The sequence below is a fragment of the Salvelinus fontinalis genome, chromosome 3, assembly GCF_029448725.1.
Source record: "Salvelinus fontinalis isolate EN_2023a chromosome 3, ASM2944872v1, whole genome shotgun sequence".
Classification (NCBI taxonomy): domain Eukaryota; kingdom Metazoa; phylum Chordata; class Actinopteri; order Salmoniformes; family Salmonidae; genus Salvelinus; species Salvelinus fontinalis.
This window is the reverse complement of record NC_074667.1, coordinates 9,634,569-9,652,764: the sequence shown is the minus strand read 5'-3', so window position 1 is coordinate 9,652,764 and position 18,196 is coordinate 9,634,569. Positions and strand designations below refer to the sequence as shown.

Here is an 18,196-nt window from a genome sequence, read left to right as displayed (position 1 = left end):
AACCACCCCGGTCTGCTTCGCCGAAAACACAGCGCGGACAGCTAATTAGGGGGTGTGCGCGTGTGAGAGTGAGAAGCAGGAGACGACAATGCAATTAAAATACAAACACTCACTCAGACACTTTTATTCCAGGTCCTTAATGTATCATCCAACACGACAAGGGGATGGAGTGGGATGAAGGTGGGAAATTGAAGTGATTTTTTTGAAGGGGTGTGTGCCAAGGTGCCCAGTTAGTTCCAACTGTAATGTGAGACAGCTGGCGAGCTGGAGAGGTGAGACAGCTTGGAGAGTAGAGCTGGGACGCTAAACCGAAAATGATCGACGCGGACCATACCTATCCCTTATCGCAGGCATTTTGCTGATATCGTTCATTGCAATAAGTAGCCTATACTAGAGAAATGTGAAGTTTGGAATGAAATAACTTTGCTAATATGTGCGGTTGTTAACAGGACGATTGATGGCCACATCCATCAAGGTAGTAGTTTAAAGGATCATTAAAAAACTGTGGCGCACAGTAATGTTATAAACGTATTGTTCTATTTAACGTTATCTCATCAATTCAGGCAATTTATCTTGATATAGATATTTGTCGATATCACTCTATTGGAGTGTCCAAGAGTCCTCAGACCAACGTGTCACTGTGCCACAAGGATAAATGACAGAGTGAATCACATCGTTACCTCCCTGCTTAGCTCTCGATCACCCATCAAAAAGACACATAGAATCGTTCCCTTTCTCTCCCTCTTCTTTCATTAAGTGTGTTTCCTTTTTGGCAGACAGTGTCTCAAGGAACTGAGGAGATATTTTTGGCTGCGTTTCCCGAGCTTCATTCAGCGGGAGCATACGTTTATCCCCACTTTCCTGAAAAAGAGACCAGCGCTCAGAGGGTTCCAGTTTTACAAACAGCCAGGTGTTCACATCAAATGGAATTCATTGCAAAGGGCTAGTCTGGATGGGGTTCTCAATGCAAATCCACTTCAAATTGAATTGGACTCTCTAAAAAGAGGCTTGTGGCTGAAATAGAGAAGAAACACACACTGTTGAATGCATGGGCAGTATGAATGAATCCATGATGCAGTTTGAGTACTGAGGCATAGTCCTAGTCATGGCATATTGACAATTCAATTCAGTTGACGCTTCGGCTGTGAGTGAGTGACACACAGATGGCATTATTCTCCAATTGAGTATGGATTATGAGGTAGGGAGTGTGATGCGCGCCGCTAATGAATATCTGATCAGATTGTCCGTTTCCCCCGAATGTGTACTTTCACTGTGCCATTTTTCATACAATTAGTAACACGTGTACACAAAAATGCAACTTTCAATGCACTCCCTTCCACGATGCTGATATGCTGCTTACATCAGGCCTCCAACCACGTCACATAACAACTTGATCTCAGTTTGCTATTCTATTGCGATGCCATGATCCATCTGGCATCGCCTCTATCCAGCACAGGGTACAGAAAGAGAGGACAACTCCCTGCTGTATTTACATTTGTGCTTTGTTTCTTCAGGAGATTATGTGCAAGATAGGACATGCGACTTTACTTACCTTCTCCCATATTTGTCCAAGGTAGAGATTGTGCCTCCTGTTTGCTTTAGAAATTGCCCCAAAGGGAGATTCAGTCGAGCGATAGCTGGAATGTTTTCTCATCTATAAAACATTGCACTATTGGAAAAACGAAAGGACCCGCGAGCAAGAAACCGAGTTCCTAAATGTGACAGGCAAGCCAGTGGAATTAGGTTGCGTTGAAACGAATGACTGCATCATTGAAGCAACTGACTGCAACGTGTAAACGGGAATGTTGTCACCCATAAAGCTCCTATTAAGTTACTTAGTATTCTAATTCCTAATTCTACGGTTATAACATTGCCCTTCAGAGTTTATAGGCATGCATTACACTCTTTCGTTGTATAGTTCAACAGCAATGTAAGCTGTAAAATAGACATTACCCTTTATAGGTTAAGTATAAGTATTCAGAACCCTTGAATTTTTCCAGATTTTGTTACGTTACGGCCTTATTCTAAAATAATTTAAATTACATGTTTTCCTCATCAATCTATACACAATACCCCATAATGACAAAGTGAAAACAGGTTTTTAGAAATGTATAAACAGAAATACTTTATAGGTCCCACACTTGACAGTGCATGTCAGAGCAAAAACTAAGCCATGAGGTTGAAGGAATTATCCGTAGAGCTCCGAGACAGGATTGTGTCGAGGCACAGATCTGGAGAAGGGCCTTGGTCAGGGAGGTGACCAAGAACCCGATGGTCACTCTGACAGAGCTCCAGAGTTCCTCTGTGGAGATCGGAGAATCTTATAGAAGGACAGGCATCTCTGCAGCACTCCACCAATCAGCCCTTTATGGTAAAAACCTGTTTTTGATTTGTCAAAAAGATTGATGAAGGGAAAACAACCATTTAATCAATTTAAAAAATAAGGCTGTGACGTAACAAAATGTGGAAAAATTCAAGGTGTCTGAATACTTTATGAATGCGCTGTAGATCACTTTCAAACCACATACTGAGGAGACCATTCCAGTTTTAGGGTAATGGCTACCGTAGATTATTATGCTCCTGTTATGCACACCGGACATGCTTTGGTAGTACCCAACTTGCTAATGACCATCAGGTCGCTAACGGCCTGGTACTCTGAGCTCTATTGGCCCTCTAACCACTCTGACATCACTGCAAATGCATTAAAAAATCCCATCAAACATCATCAAAGAAGGATCATGTTTTTAAAACCCACCTCACCGTGATCAATTTGATGAAAGAAGTTCAACAGCAGGTTGAAAGTGAGTGTGAAGAGTGGTCATTGTGGAGGTTGTTTCAAAGCCTAACACAACAAAATGGACAGTGCTTTCTAAGGTGATGATTCATTCAAAACACCCATACGTATAATAGGGCTTATGCATGAGCCCAATGATTGTGCCGTTATACAATACGTAGCCTATGCATGGCAGAAAAACATCAAACTAAACTGATATAAGATGTCTTTGGTGCGTAATTGGTCTAGTCTACTCTCCGTAATTAAACACATTTGAGTAATGGCCTTTGAGTGTGGGCTGTATTTTCATGCATACTGGATGGACTGGTTAGGCTACCTTATGCTACGCTCCAGCATTTATATCCACGAGTCTGGGAGAGAACGTATAGCCCGAGGCTCATTGATTGTGCAGGGTGATTTTGAATAGCCTATAATAGGGGATTTTAATAATTCATTGGGTGACATTACCTTTTAGCTATACAGAATATCTCACCACCATTCATGTCCATCTCCTCCTCTTTCTCCTTTATTCGTTTATCGAGCGTGCAGAAGGTGCCGAAATATGTTTCGTTGCGAAAGTATGTTACTATCGATGTTCCCGGACAGATTTCACTTGGTTTCCTAAGTTAAACACTGGGTAGCTGCAGGAACAAGGTTGGAGAGCCCATGGCATACAGAATTTGGGCGGATAATGGGCCATTCTAAATCAAAACTAGTTTTACATATTAGTACAGACGAGATTAAATTGTGAATAATCTGATGGGTAAAAGTTTGATCACTTGATGAGGAACAGCGTGTGCAGCCTGAGGCAAGTAACAGAATACATGCTTTTTTTGCAACTTTCTCAAATTATCAGTAGCCTTTAGTCGCATCATGCAGCCCATTTTTAGATTTCTAAGAAATTCTAAGGTTTGTATCATTCACAACTAGTTGCCAGATAACTCTAAATCTAGCATTATATAGCATTTTTTTCCCCAAATGATCACTTTTATGCTCAACATGCTAAATGAACAAGGCTACAGCCTATGGCATGGCGTATAGCCAGATAACATACAGTAGGCCAACTCATATTCTGTTCTTCTGAAATACATTTTCTTCATATAAAAATGTTTCTTTAGACCTGACTAAAATAAATTGTGGATTTATTGTGATGGCGTATATTCAATTGATTTATTATACTATTTTAAAAGTACATGTTGCAAAGGCACACATCAGCAACTTGTATGCGTTGAGGCCTGGAGAGACTAAATGTGTTTATGTTAATTAACGGTCAATTACCGTGGGCCCGGCACTCTTTTGCATGACAGTAACCGGCCGACACAGTTTCATGACGCCACAGCCTGTAGGTACGAAGTAGATGTTCTCCATGTAGAGCCCCATCTCATCTTCGTCTTTACTATGTCACTATCTCACGATCTCTTTAATGGCGGTATGATCAACATCTCTTTGAACATCGTAATTGACTTCCTATCTTTTTATACGGTTTTATTTATTTATTTCAGTTATTACATTCTTACGATGGGCAATGGATTTACAATAGATTTCATTTCCAGCGAAGCTCGGCACACTCTTCTGACCGGCCCCTGTAGGACTAAACTCTGTTATTTCTAACTTCCTGTTCTCAGTGGATATAAAACTGAGTCCTTGTGACAATTGCCGTGATTTGACTATCCAAACTCCAGTACGGACAAGGATCTGATGAGGTGTTGCGTCTCGTAAAGCTGTACCGTTGGCCTGATTCTAAACAGGGGCTGTTAACCCCGCTATGTAAACACATGGTCACGTTGGGAGATTATAACAGAAAACCAGACACCATAGTGAAGCTGTTCACACTCTACATGTAGTACTATTTCTCCAGGGAGTCTACCTACCATACTGATCTATGATAGGCTGCAATACCGGGACACGTTTTCTATCCTTCTGATCTCTTACACTTGCTTAGACCTTTTTATCTTTGTTCACCATGCTCCATGCTCCAAGGGCAACACTCCTATTTGATCTTGGACATATTATCCTATTTGATCTTAGAGGTATATTACATTGGCACACCATGCTCTTTGGGCCTCAGTAACGCTCCTGTCCTGGTCTGGGATCAGTTTCACAGCACACCTATCCAGGTGTTGCAGATGGCCGTTGGAGGGCTGTATACTGACTTCAGAGCTGTCCTTGATGATCCAGTGATAAGCAAGGAGAGATAATCATGTCAGAAGGTAATATGGTGTCAGAAGTCTACTGCTTTGATACACACATGGCTCATTGTAGAGGGAAACAAGGAAAAGATGCCCAACGCTCTCTGTGTCAGTCAACCGTGGCCTGCAAGTATGAAAGATAGAGGAGTATCAAAGGTTGTTTAAATTATTACTCATTTGAGCACTTTGTATCCTATTATGACTCATGTTGTCATGTCAATGACCGTGGTAACCAACCATTCACTAAGGATTGTTTGGTTATTTTCTCCGTCTGAAAAGTAGTGTAGTAGGATGGAGTTGCCCGTATACACTGCTCTAAGATCAGTGTTTTGTTTTTCCTCCAATTGTTGAAGTTCCAGTTCGAGGAGTGAAAGCTGATCCTAGATCTGTGTCTAAGGCCAACTTCTACTCTGAACACCCGGGGGTGCTGACGTCAGTTCATACATGTTATTTTATAATGATATACATTACTAGAACAGGTCTACAACTCTAGTGAAACCCCAAGTCAACATCGGTGTATAATAAATATCTATCCTTGACTTTTCCGACATCTGTTAGTCATCCAATCAGTTTCTCACCTACTCTCTTTGAAACAGATTGATATACTGTGATTTTCCATGAAAACCAATTTTTTTCCACAATGTATACCAAATCATTAAGAGTGTATAAGACTGATTTAAATGCACCAGCATCGCCTGGAGGACGGGGTTGTGGATTAGCCAGGTACTGAACTGGTACATGAAGGCCATGGGTCTGTTGCACTTTGCCTCACACAAACCAATTCCGGAGTGACACATTCTCACCCAATTACAACAAAGCTTATTGGTATGTACGGTTGTAGACTGTTTTTGCTGTTGTGTGTAATGTTGTGTACGCTACTGCTACAAAGTCACTGTTCCATTTGTTTGTGTGTCGCAGTACAGTGCCTTCAGAAAGTACACACACCCCTTTACTTATTCCCAAAAAAACATTCCATAAAATAAAATTCACCGCTGAAATGTCTTCAGTCTATAAGTATTCAACCACTTTATGTCAATCCTAAATCAATTTTCTAAATGTCCTTCCACTTTGACATTACCGAGTATTTTGTGTAGATCGTTGACCAAAAATGACAATTAAATTCATTTTAATCCCACTTTGTAACACACCAAAAATTGAAAAAGGGTCAAGGGGTGTGAATACTTTCTGAAGGCTTTGTATGCAAGATGTAGGAGTAGCACTAAGAGTACTGTAGTACAGTAGATCAGTTCCAGCTAATAAAAAGTCCAAATGAAACATAAGGTGCAGCCATGGCTGTGGCTCAGACAATCAGTCTACAGTGATTGACCGACTGTAGAAGTTGGATTTTTACCTCAAGTGTGGCTGAAGGTAATTAATTGGACACGTGGGTAAAGGTCCACGTATGAGCAGTTAATGAAAATGTAAAAAGCAAGCGTGCCGATTGCAATCAATGCCCGATCAGCGCTGGGAGTTCTGAGCCTGCGGGACATCTTTTGACAGCTTTTTATTGTATTTTTTTTTACAGACCATTTAACAGCAGCCAGTCAGTGCAAAATAGAATTAGAGGTTTGGAGATTGTGATGGTTCTATTTAGAAAAGTACAATATCCTCTCATTTTGAATTCTGTAAAAAATGGCCCTATTTCATTATTAGAACAGTCCTTGCAGAAATGATTTTGCCCTTAGCCTTGTCTAATTCATTTCATGTTTGCTTCTTTTCCTCATAGAAAGATACTTTTTCAAGCCAGTGCTGTAGAACATTCTTTATATAGGCAGTACAAGTTCTAAAAGTGTTTCATTCGAATGAAATGACTAGCGCAGACTCATCTCGTTATCTCATGTATCGACTCCAATTATTACTCTCATATATTTTTCATATCCTGCCATGTCTGGCTCAGTTGAACAGCGTTTCTGTCATTACTGTATCTGTGGAAAAGGAACTTGAACTGTACAGTCTGGAGTTGATAAAACACTTTTCTCAAACTCTACATTCATCTTTTGGGTACTTTTCTTTCTGTTGCAGTACCACTCTGATCGTACTGCGTATTATACATGATCATACTTAACCAACTACTCACCATGTCTCTTTTGTCTTTGCAGGACCCCAGAACCAAGCACAAGTTTAAGATCCACACCTATGGCAGCCCCACTTTCTGCGACCACTGCGGCTCTCTCCTGTATGGTCTCATCCACCAGGGGATGAAGTGTGACAGTGAGTAATGTATCTCTCCATCCACTTAGCCTGGGGATCACTATACACAACCTGCGATATAAACCTTAAGCGGGCACGCGGTGCACCTGGCTATGGCCAATCTAACCAATAGTGGAGCGATGATGTTACACCCATCGCGGTTGATGTCGTCTGGTTTGCTTGGTTAGCTAGCTAGCAAGCTACACTGAACAAAAATGTAGAGTGTTGGTCCCATGTTTCATGAGCTGAAATAAAAGATCCCAGAAATGTTCCAAATGCCTAAAAAAATGTATTTCTCTAAAATGTTTTGCTCAAATTTGTTTACATCCCTGTTAGTGAGCATTTCTCCTTTGCCAAGATAATCCATCCACCTGACAGGTGTGGCATATCAAGAAGCTGATTAAACAGCATGATCTTTACACAAGTGCACCTTGTACTGGGGACAATAAAAGGCAGCTCTGAAATGTGCAGTTTTGTCACAACAGAATGCCATAGATGTCTCAAGTTTTGAAGGAGCATGCAATTGGCATGTTGACTGCAGGAATGTCCATTAGAGCTGTTACCAGACAATTTCATGTTAATTTCTCTACCATAAGTCGCCTCAAACCTCATTTTAGAGAATTTGGCAGTACTTCCAACCGGCCTCACAACTGCAGACCACATGTATGGCATTGGGTGGGCGAGAGGTTTGCTGATGTCAACGTTGTGAACAGAGTGCCCCATGGTGGCGGTGGGTTTATGGTATGGGCAGGCACCAAACACAATTGCATTTTACCGATGGCAATTTGAATGCACAGAGATACTGTGACGAGATCCTGAGGCCATTCTGAGGCATACATTTTTTTAAGGTATCTGTGACCAAAACATGCATATCTGTATTCCCAGTCATGTGAAATCCATAGATTAATGCCTAATGAATGCATTACAATTTACTAACTTTCTTATTTGAACTGTAACTCAGTAAAACTTATGAATACATGGCTCTGAGTCTGGCAAGCACTGGCAGGAGTATGGGGTAACCTTAGTTACAGCGTGGTGAGGGTGAATTCAATTCTTTCTTCAACATCTTGCTAGCTGGCTAGTTATCTAGCTAGTTGTAGCAAAAGGACTTTCTACAAAATGTTGATAGCTAGCTAGCAACATTAGCAAAGCTAGCTACACAGTCACATTGGCTACCTAGCAACATGACATAATTTCTAAATTCTGGAAGCAGTGGAAACACAATATGAGCTAACCCACCGAGGCCCAACCCGGGTTGATTTCAAACTTCCAATGGAAACAAGGCTTTAGATGGGTTCAAAGTATATTTAAACCTAGCTTTATTGACGTCACTCATACTGCACAGGACACAATGACGTGTCCTGTGCAATGCCCAATGATGATTTCCATTATTTAAAACTGCATTTCCGTTTTCTGTCCATTCCTTCCAGCAGTTTCCCCTCTGAAACCCACACACGATTCACATGATTCACTCTTTCCAGAGATCTTTAAATATACATTATCAAAGCTGCTGCGGGCATTTTTTTGTACAGTTCCCTCAAGTTTATGATTTTCATATGTGATAAAGCACAAATGATTAATTCAATGGTAAATAGTGCCTCATATCTCTTCATCAGAGCTGGCGTTTAATACTAATTGTGACTCAGGGCTATATGTAAATAGGGATTAGGTTATGGTGGAAAATGAGTTTGGCACATGCTGGCTGTTCTAATCCTACTGCAAATTAGATTATCATCATTTGTTTTTAATTGTGTGTTGCCACGTTATAGACTAGAGGCAATATGTGATATGTTCCGGTCAGCCTCAGAGAACAACATCGACCTATACGGTGACTCGTTGAGTGAGTTTTCATTAGGAAGTGCATTGGAGATGTTGTACCCACTGTGACTATTAAAACCTACCCTAACCAGAAACCGCGGATGGGTGGCGGCATTCGGGCCAAACTGAAAGCGCGAACCACCGCATTTAACCATGGAAAGAGGTCTGGGATTATGGCTGAATATAAACAGTGTAGTTATTCCCTCCGCAAGGCAATCAAACAAGCGAAATGCCGGTATAGGGACAAGGTGGAGTCGCAATTCAACGGCTCAGACACAAGACATATGTGGCAGGGTCTACAGGAAATCACGGATTACAAAAGGAAAACCAGCCACGTCACAGACACCGACATCTTGCTTCCAGACAAACTAAACACCTTTGCCCGCTTTGAGGATAATACAGTGCCACCGTCGCGGCCCACTAACAAGGACTGCGACATTTACATTTACATTTTAGTCATTTAGCAGACGCTCTTATCCAGAGCGACTTACAGTAGAGTGCATACATTTTTTATTACATTTTTTTTTACATTTCATAAAAAAAAATTACATACTGAGACAAGGATATCCCTACCGGCCAAACCCTCCCTAACCCGGACGACGCTATGCCAATTGTGCGTCGCCCCACGGACCTCCCGGTTGCGGCCGGCTGCGACAGATCCTGGGCGCGAACCCAGCCCAGCCTGGGCGCGAACCCAGAGACTCTGGTGGCGCAGCTAGCACTGCGATGCAGTGCCCTAGACCACTGCGCCACCCGGGAGGCTGGCGACCCCAATCTCCTTCACCGTGGCCGACGTGAGTAAAACATTTAAACGTGTTAACCCTCGCAAGGCTGCTGGCCCAGACGGCATCCCTAGCCGTGTCCTCAGAGCATACGCAGACCAGCTGTCTGGTGTGTTTACGGCAGAGGTGTGGACTCGAGTCACATGACTTGGACTCGAGTCGGACTCGAGTCACAAATATGATGACTTGGACTCGACTTTGACTTTAACACCAATGACTTGTGACTTGCCTTGGACTTGAGCCTAATGACTCGACCTGACTTGATACCCTCCCCAAGCCCAAATATTAAAGAATATGCTATTAAATAAAGTGTGTAGCGCATCAACTCTTCACTTAACGGATTACATGAATCGGACAGCAGCCAATCAAATTGTGCGTGGCAGTGCAGAGGAACATCGGCGGGTGAATTCAGATGGAGCCTTTGCAAAGATCATACCCAAAATTATTATTTTCGGCTATAAAGACAAAGCTGTATCAACAAACAACGGATTGCAACTTGCAAAACATGCGGGAAGAAAATTACAGACGGAGGTGCAACAATTTCCAACTTTGTTCAACATTTGAAGCAGCACGAAGAACGTTATGTCGTGGCTAATATAGCCGACAGCTATATATTTTATTGCTTTACTAGTGTATCATGTAGGCTAGCGTAAAGTTAAATCAGTGAGCCTCCACACAGGCAGTCAGTGCGGGAACGTGATCATTGCACCCAAGATTGAGCTACAACTGGTTGGTAGCCTAGTTGGTAGCCTAAATCCTGCCTGATGTTCCTAAAACAAGGTTGGGCGATTGTGTACAAGCTTACATCGCCCGATTGCGCCCCATAGCGATCCTCGATAGTCGATCACTATTGGGGGGGGGTATCTTTCTCACGGCTACCCATGTATTTCCATGGAAATATAATGTTTATTTGGAAAGTAATAAATATATAGATATTTTTAAAAGCATTCATGATTTGCATAAATGTAATATACTAACTATTACTCGTGTTAAAAATATGAAATGGTATTACATTTGGTGAAGAGCACACGTAGCACATTCATATCCTGCACATCTATCACTCCAGTGTTTTATTGTTATATTCTATTTACTTCGCCACCATGGCCTATTTATTGCCTTAACTCCCTTATCTTACCTCATTTGCACACACTGTATAGACCTTTTCTACTGTATTATTGACTGTATGTCTGTTTATTCCATGTGTAACTCTGTGTTGTATGTGTCGAACTGCTTTGCTTTATCGTGGCCAGGTCGCAGTTGTAAATGAGAACTTGTTCTCAACTGGCCGACCTGGTTAAATAAAGGTGAAAAAAAGAGCACATTATGACTTGTTTAGGACTCAAAACTCAAAGTTAAAGACTTGAGACTTGACTTGATACTTGCCTGTCTTGACTTGGGACTTGACTCCGACTTGCCTGTCTTGACTTGGTCCCACCTCTGGTTTACGGACATATTCAATCACTCCCTATCCCAGTCTCCTGTCCCCACATGCTTCAAGATGGCCGCCATTGTTCCTGTACCCAAGAAGGCAAAGATAATTTAACTAAATGACTACCGCCCCGTAGCACTCACTTCTATCATCATGAAGTGCTTTGAGAAACTAGTCAAGGATCATATCACCTCCACCTTACCTGCCACCCTAGACCCACTTCCGTTTGCATACCACCCCAACAGGTCCACAGACGATGCAATAGCCATCACACTGCACAATGCCCTATCCCATCTAGGACAAGAGGAATACCTATGTAAGAATGCCTTTTCAATGACTACAGCTCAGCATTCAACACCATAGTACCCTCCAAGCTCATCTTTAAGATTGAAGCCCTGGGTCTCAACCCCGCCCTGTGTAATTGGGTCCTGGACTTTCTGACGGATCGCCCCCCCCAGGTGGTGAAGGTAGGAAACAACTTCTCCACTTCACTGACCCTCAACACTGGGGCCCCATAAGGGTGCGTGCTCAGCCCCCTCCTGTACTCCATGTGCACACATGACTGTGTGGCCATGCATTCCTCCAACTCAATCATCAAGTTTGCAGACGACACAACAGCAGTGGGCTTGATTACCAACAACAACGAGACAGTCTACAGGGAGGAGGTAAGGGCACTCGGAGTGTGGCGTCAGGAAAACAACCTATAACTCAATGTCAACAAAACAAAGGAGATGATCATGGACTTCAGGAAACAGCAGAGGGAGCACCCCCCTATCCACATTGATGGGACAGCAGTAGAGAAGGTGGAACACATCACAGACAAACTGAAATGGTCCACCCACACAGACAGCGTGGTGAAGAAGGCACAACAGCGCCTCTTCAACCTCAGGAGGCTGAAGAACTTTGGCTTGTCACCAAAAACACTCACAAACTTTTACAGATGCACAATCGAGAGCACGCTGTCAGGCTGTATCACTGCTTGGTACGGCAACTGCTCCGCCCTCAACCACAAGGCTCTCCAAACTACCTGCCCTCCAGGACACCTACAGTACCTGATGTCACAGGAAGGCCAAAAAGATCAAGGACAACATCCACCCGAGCCACTGCCTGTTCACCCCGCTATCATCCAGAAGGCGAGGTCAGTACAGGTGCATCAAAGCTGGGACCGAGAGACTAAAGAACAGCTTCTCTCTCAAGGTCATCAGACTGCTACATTGAGACCCAATCACTGGCCACTTTAATAAGTGGATCACTAGTCACTTAAATAATGCCACATTAATAATGTTTACATATCTTAATTACTCATATCATACGTATATACTGTATTCTATACCATCTATTGCATCTTGCCTATGCCGCTCTGTCGTTGCTCATCCATATATTTGTATGTACACATTCACCCCTTTTTAGATTTGTGTGTATTAGGTAGTTGTTGGGGAATTGCTAGATTACTTGTTAGATATTACTGCACTGACGGAACTAGAAGCACAAGCATTTCGCTGCACAAGCATTTCGCTACACTCGAGTTAACAACTGCTAACCACGTGTATGGGACCAATAACATTTGATTTGATTTTGATTTGAGACTATGTTTGTAGATGCTGATGGGTGTTTTGAGATACAGTATCCATGTTTTCACATGTAAACAGCACAGTTACAATTTGTTCAGGATGAAATCAGTTTTGCGATATAAATGATTCCCTAGCAACACCTGGCCTTTTGACTTTATAAATAAAGCTCATCGGTTTTTGCTTAAACCAACTTTTCTAGTTTGTCTCTCCGTCTCTCCTGGTACCTCTTTAATGCCGTCTCTCTCTTTCTGTCTGCATCCCTTCAGCCTGCGACATGAACGTGCACAATCAGTGTGTGATGAACGTGCCCAGCATGTGCGGGACGGACCACACCGAGAGGAGGGGACGCCTCTACCTGAAGTGTGACATCACAGGGGACAAGCTGCAGGTCACAGGTAGGCCTCCGGACCGGACCATCTCTCAGACAAATCTATTTCTCATCCTGTGTCCCAAATGCACCCGATTCCCTTTATAGTGCCCTAATGGTGACCAAAGCCCACAGGGATCTGATCAAAATCAGTGCACTATGAAGGGAATAGGGTGCCATTTCGGGCACATCCGTTGCCTTCTTCCCCAGTGGGGTTATGGTGTGTAATGGCTGATGGAGCTTCCTCTTACCTTTTCACAATCAGTCCCAACCACTTTAGCTGTCAGTTGCCTGTTACAGCCCCATATTGATTGATAAGAAAGAGACCGCTTCTGGCCACAAAACCTTCACAGCATGGCTCGCTCCCACCGGGCAGTCATCACCGCTGATTCCTGGCAATCTGTGTGTGTGTGTTCGTTCTTGTGGGTGTGTGCGCCCATGTGCATGTATGTTCCCTCTAACCTGAGCCTACATCGATTTTGATCTACACAATTGTCAATCGCATCAATAGGCCCAGGCTTTGAAAACCATTCTATTGTAAAAATACCTGTTCACAGTTCAATAGAGAAAGTGAACTGGTTGTCATACCAAAAATCCCCATTGTGTGTTTTTGAGTGACAGCAGCCAAGAGACAGCATGTGGTGAGGCAACTATCACTTAATAAAAGCCTCCAGTCTACAGCCTACAGAGACACGGGTCAATTCCCTTTGGTATACAGATCAATACTGTGTGTGATTTCCAAATAGCACCCTATTCCCTATATAGTGCACTACTTTTGGCCGCTGCCCATGTACAGTCACGACAAACCCTGTCCATTTTTGAAAAAAACTTTTTGAACATACCCAGGGGTATATCTGTGTGGGCTTAGCCAGAAACACGGGTTTCTCTTTTAAATGTGTTTAGTGAGTCACGACTCAATTTTCATGTCTTTTTCTCTTTTGTGTGTGTGTGTGTGTGTTTTAACTGTTGGTTCTGTATCGGATGATTTCAGTCAGGCGTAGAATGGACAGCATAAAAGGTGGTCCAATCAGGCAATCTGCTAAGTGCTACTGCATAAAGTGGTACTGCATTTTACTTCCAAGGCCAAAATATTAATACTACTGAAAAACATTGTGCAGTGGTTAAAAACAGCATTTTTTAGGGTTTCTTTGATATGGGATGTTGTAGGAAACGGTTCCCTCTTTATGCTAATTATAGCTAATGTAGCTGTAGTTACGTAATAATCGCATACACATGTATTTAGTAGTGTAGTCGTCCGGTGTCTTTTCAGTGTTGGTACACATTCGGATTCAGTACGATGACTACAATTTCATTTGCTGCTTGTGTAATTACTTACAATACATGTGAAATTCCCTCCCCGAATAAAAATATGGATACCCCCACACCACAAACAGGGCTGTAGGAAATTGGAAATATGTACACACAGTCAGTCCATTTAACTGGTTATCGAATCGCGTTCCCTCAACACACACGTATCACATTATCACCCACGAGATGGACGCAACCCTGGAAATATTCAATCAAATAGGGTAGTGGTCTTCGGCATAGTTCCTTCCAAAGGGGAAAACACACACTGCTAACATTACGTTTGCTCTTCTGGGGAATTGATAATGCCAAGTCATGTACTTGTCATACAGCACTTGCCCTCAATTTTCCACTATTGAGAGTTCACTCTAAAACCATATTATGTATCCCCAAATGTTTAGATATGAAAATTGCAGTTCAGCTTAGTGCAGAGAAACGTGTTTCCCTCCGAAATGTGAGGTCACTTTTCATGGCCTAGTCATACGCCCGGCTGGCTGCCAAGCTCCCGGACCAGACGTGTGTGTGTATAATTCGAGGGTGGCTTCCCTCCGTCGGCGTAATTGCTAGTGTGAAATTATGTGTGACTCAAATGCAGGGGAGGTGGAAGGAATCGGGGAAAGGAAGTGGACCATTTTCAAACGTGCACAATCCAATAGAGTTACAGAGAGAAAATAGCACTAGGAAGTGGAGATAGGAGGACCCATGTACTGTACTGTAAAGCCCTGTTCTGATGTTGAAATGCATTGTTTTATCCTCCACCCCTTCATGCAATCAGTGATCTAATCTATTTTGAATAGGTGAGCGTAAGGGTTCCACTATATAGCTTAACACCAAACCAGTCAAACCAGCGACAGCGAAGGGACCAAAGTAGGATGTGGAGGGCCGTTTTGAAAGTGTTGGCACCGGGCCTACAAAACATTAAGGAGATACCGCTGGGCAGCCCTAAAACATCAAGTACTCTGTGTTGGCACCCATCATATGACGCTGTCGGAAGAAGGAGAAGAGATCCAAGAGTGCCAAGCCATGTTGCTAACAAACACAGACCCACGTCTATTCCAATTGACGACTTGTGTCTCGATGTATCCCTCATCCCTTGGCTGGTGGTAGCCTTCCTAAGCAGCCTTCAACTAAGTGTCACTTTCACTCAGTCAGTTCTGCTTCAAAGGGGTTTTGGGCTTTTGGCTGGCTTCCCCTTGGAACATTCTGCTTCTGTTTACTCTATTGGGCTTCAGTGCAGAGCAGCGGCTTGCTGATATTCCTACTGGCAGACAGTCCCACTGGGTTCGGCTGTGCTGTGGCTACGCACACACACACACACACACACACACACAAATATTCCCATAGCTAAATCGCTAACTGCTCTTCTCACAAACGGTTAGTGCTAGCTCGCTAACTGCTCTTCTCACAAACGGTTAGTGCTAGCTCGCTAACTGCTCTTCCCATCAACAGACAGCCAGATTGGAGCGCCGATTAGGGCCCGTCTAAAGTGGACAGACTGCTAAATGTTAAATGCTCTGGCAGCCAAACAGGATGCGGAGCTCTCTCCTTATACTGAAACGTGTTTTAGTTGGCTATGGTGGAGCCAGGAACGTTGTGATGAAGCTGGACCTCGCTGGTGGAAGTAGTTTCTTGATTTGAAGAGGTTCATGTTGGCTAGGTGTTAGCAACACCTGGGGAGTCATTTCATAACGGCTAATGTTATCGTTCTTTGGCAGTGTCATGACTGTCGTTATGGGAAAATCCTCCAAAATAAACCTTTTAACGTTAGCAAATTATGACATTTCTATCACACATTTACTTACATAAGTCATTTAAATGAATATGAGGTACAGATGCAGCTATCTGGTCTAAAAGTTACCTGCCTCATTCTTATGATGTTAATGTAGTGCATTTGCCCAGGCAGGCAGACAAAGACAACTTTGCCAGTGTGTTTGCATTGCCCTGCTTATTGGTTCCCTGTAAAGCATAATCTACGGACAACAAACACAATTGCATCATATCGATGGCAATTTGATTGCACAGAGATACCGTGACGAGATCCTAAGGGCCATTGTCGTGCCATTCATCTGCTGCCATCACACGTTTCAGCATGATAATGCACGGCCCAATGTCGCAAGGATCTGAACACAATTCCTGGAAGCTGAAAATGTCCCAGTTCTTCCATGGCCTGTATACTCACCAGATGTCACCCATTGAGCATGTTTGGGATGCTCTGGATCGACGTGTACGACAGCGTGTTCCAGTTCTCGCCAATATCCAGCACAGCCATTAAAGAGGAGTGGGACAACATTCCGCAGGCCACAATCAACAGCCTGATCAACTCGATGCGAAGGAGATGTGTTGCGCTGCATGAGGCAAATGGTGGTCACACCAGATACTGACTGGTTTTCTGATCGACGCCCCTGCCTTTATTTTTAAGTTATCTCTGACCAACAGATGCATATCTGTATTCCCAGTCATGTGAAATCCATAGATTATTTGATTTTAATATTTATTTCACCTTTTTTTAACCAGGTATGCCAGTTGAGAACAAGTTCTCATTTACAACTGCGACCTGGCTAAGATAAAGCAAAGCAGTGCGACAAAACAACAACACAGAGTTACACATTGGATAGACAAATGTAGAGTCAATAACACAATAGAAAAATCTATGTACAGTGTGTGCAAATGTAGTAAGGTTAGAGAGGTAAGGCAATAAATAGGCTATAGTTGCGAAATAATCTCAATTTAGCATCATCACTGGAGTGATAGATGTGCAGATGATAAATGTGCAAGTAGAGATACTGGGGTGCAAAACAGCAACAACAACAAAAAATAACAATATGGGGATGTTGTAGTTGGGTGGGCTATTTACAGATGGGCTGTGTACAGGTGCAGTGATCGGTAAGCTGCTCTGACAGCTAATGCTTAAAGTTAGTGAGAGAGATATAAGTCTCTAGCTTCAGTGATTTTGGCAATTAGTTCCAGTCATTGGCAGCAGAGAACTGGAAGGAAAGGCGGCCAAAGCAGGTGTTGGCTTTGGGGATGGCCAGTGAAATATTCCTGCTGGAGATTAGGGCCTAATGCATTTATTTCAATTTATTCATTTCCTTACATGAACTGTAACTCAGTAAAATCTTTGAAATTGTTGCATGTTGCGTTTATATTTTTGTTCAGTGTGTGACCATTCTAATTATATGAATCTGAGTTTTGTGGCTATTTACTGAGAGCAATGTTTGATAGTGTGCTGGGACTATATGACGTATGTGGTCTGCTTGGAGTGACATGTTTGTGGGATGTGAGAAAAGGCCATTAGGAAAAGCAACATAATGGCAAGTATTGCGCGTGCGTATCTGTCGGCCTGCCTGCCTGCCTGTCTGTCCATCCGTCCTTCGTCTGTCTGTGTGTATAACATACACTTAGAACAAACTAAACGATCCTGTACTCAGCCCTGCATTCCCACGTCTTGGAGCTGTACAATTTCATTTCATTTGGTTGATCGGACCTCCGGGGATGTGAATACACAGTAATACAATGCTGAATTGCCATGACGGGAAGCTGTTTAACTTGGCTTCTATGAAGGAATTCGTTACTTAGTCTCAGAAGCCCAAACGCAGCAGTAATAGGATCCGATAAGGATAACGTTTACGCCTGGCTCGTCACCTCGAGGAGATTCCTAACGCTTAGAATTCATCCCTGAATATTCATCTAACTTCTCACTTAGTCATGCATTGATGTCAATGGGAGACTAAGTGAAAAATCTCATTTAAGTGGAAATTAGGATTCTCCCCTT

General features: G+C 42.9%; 1 protein-coding gene across 1 annotated transcript in view; it reads left to right on the top strand.

Annotated features, from left to right (window-relative positions):
• LOC129838246 (protein kinase C alpha type-like) overlaps positions 1–13,242 on the top strand; it is a 133,832-nt gene extending 120,590 nt beyond the window's left edge. The window contains exons 4-5 of the mRNA XM_055905066.1: positions 7,062–7,173; positions 13,019–13,242. Of these exons, the coding sequence (XP_055761041.1) occupies positions 7,062–7,173; positions 13,019–13,227 (321 nt within the window). The 3' untranslated portion in view covers positions 13,228–13,242. The remainder of the gene's footprint in view (positions 1–7,061; positions 7,174–13,018) is intronic.
• The last annotated feature ends 4,954 nt before the right edge of the window (positions 13,243–18,196 follow it).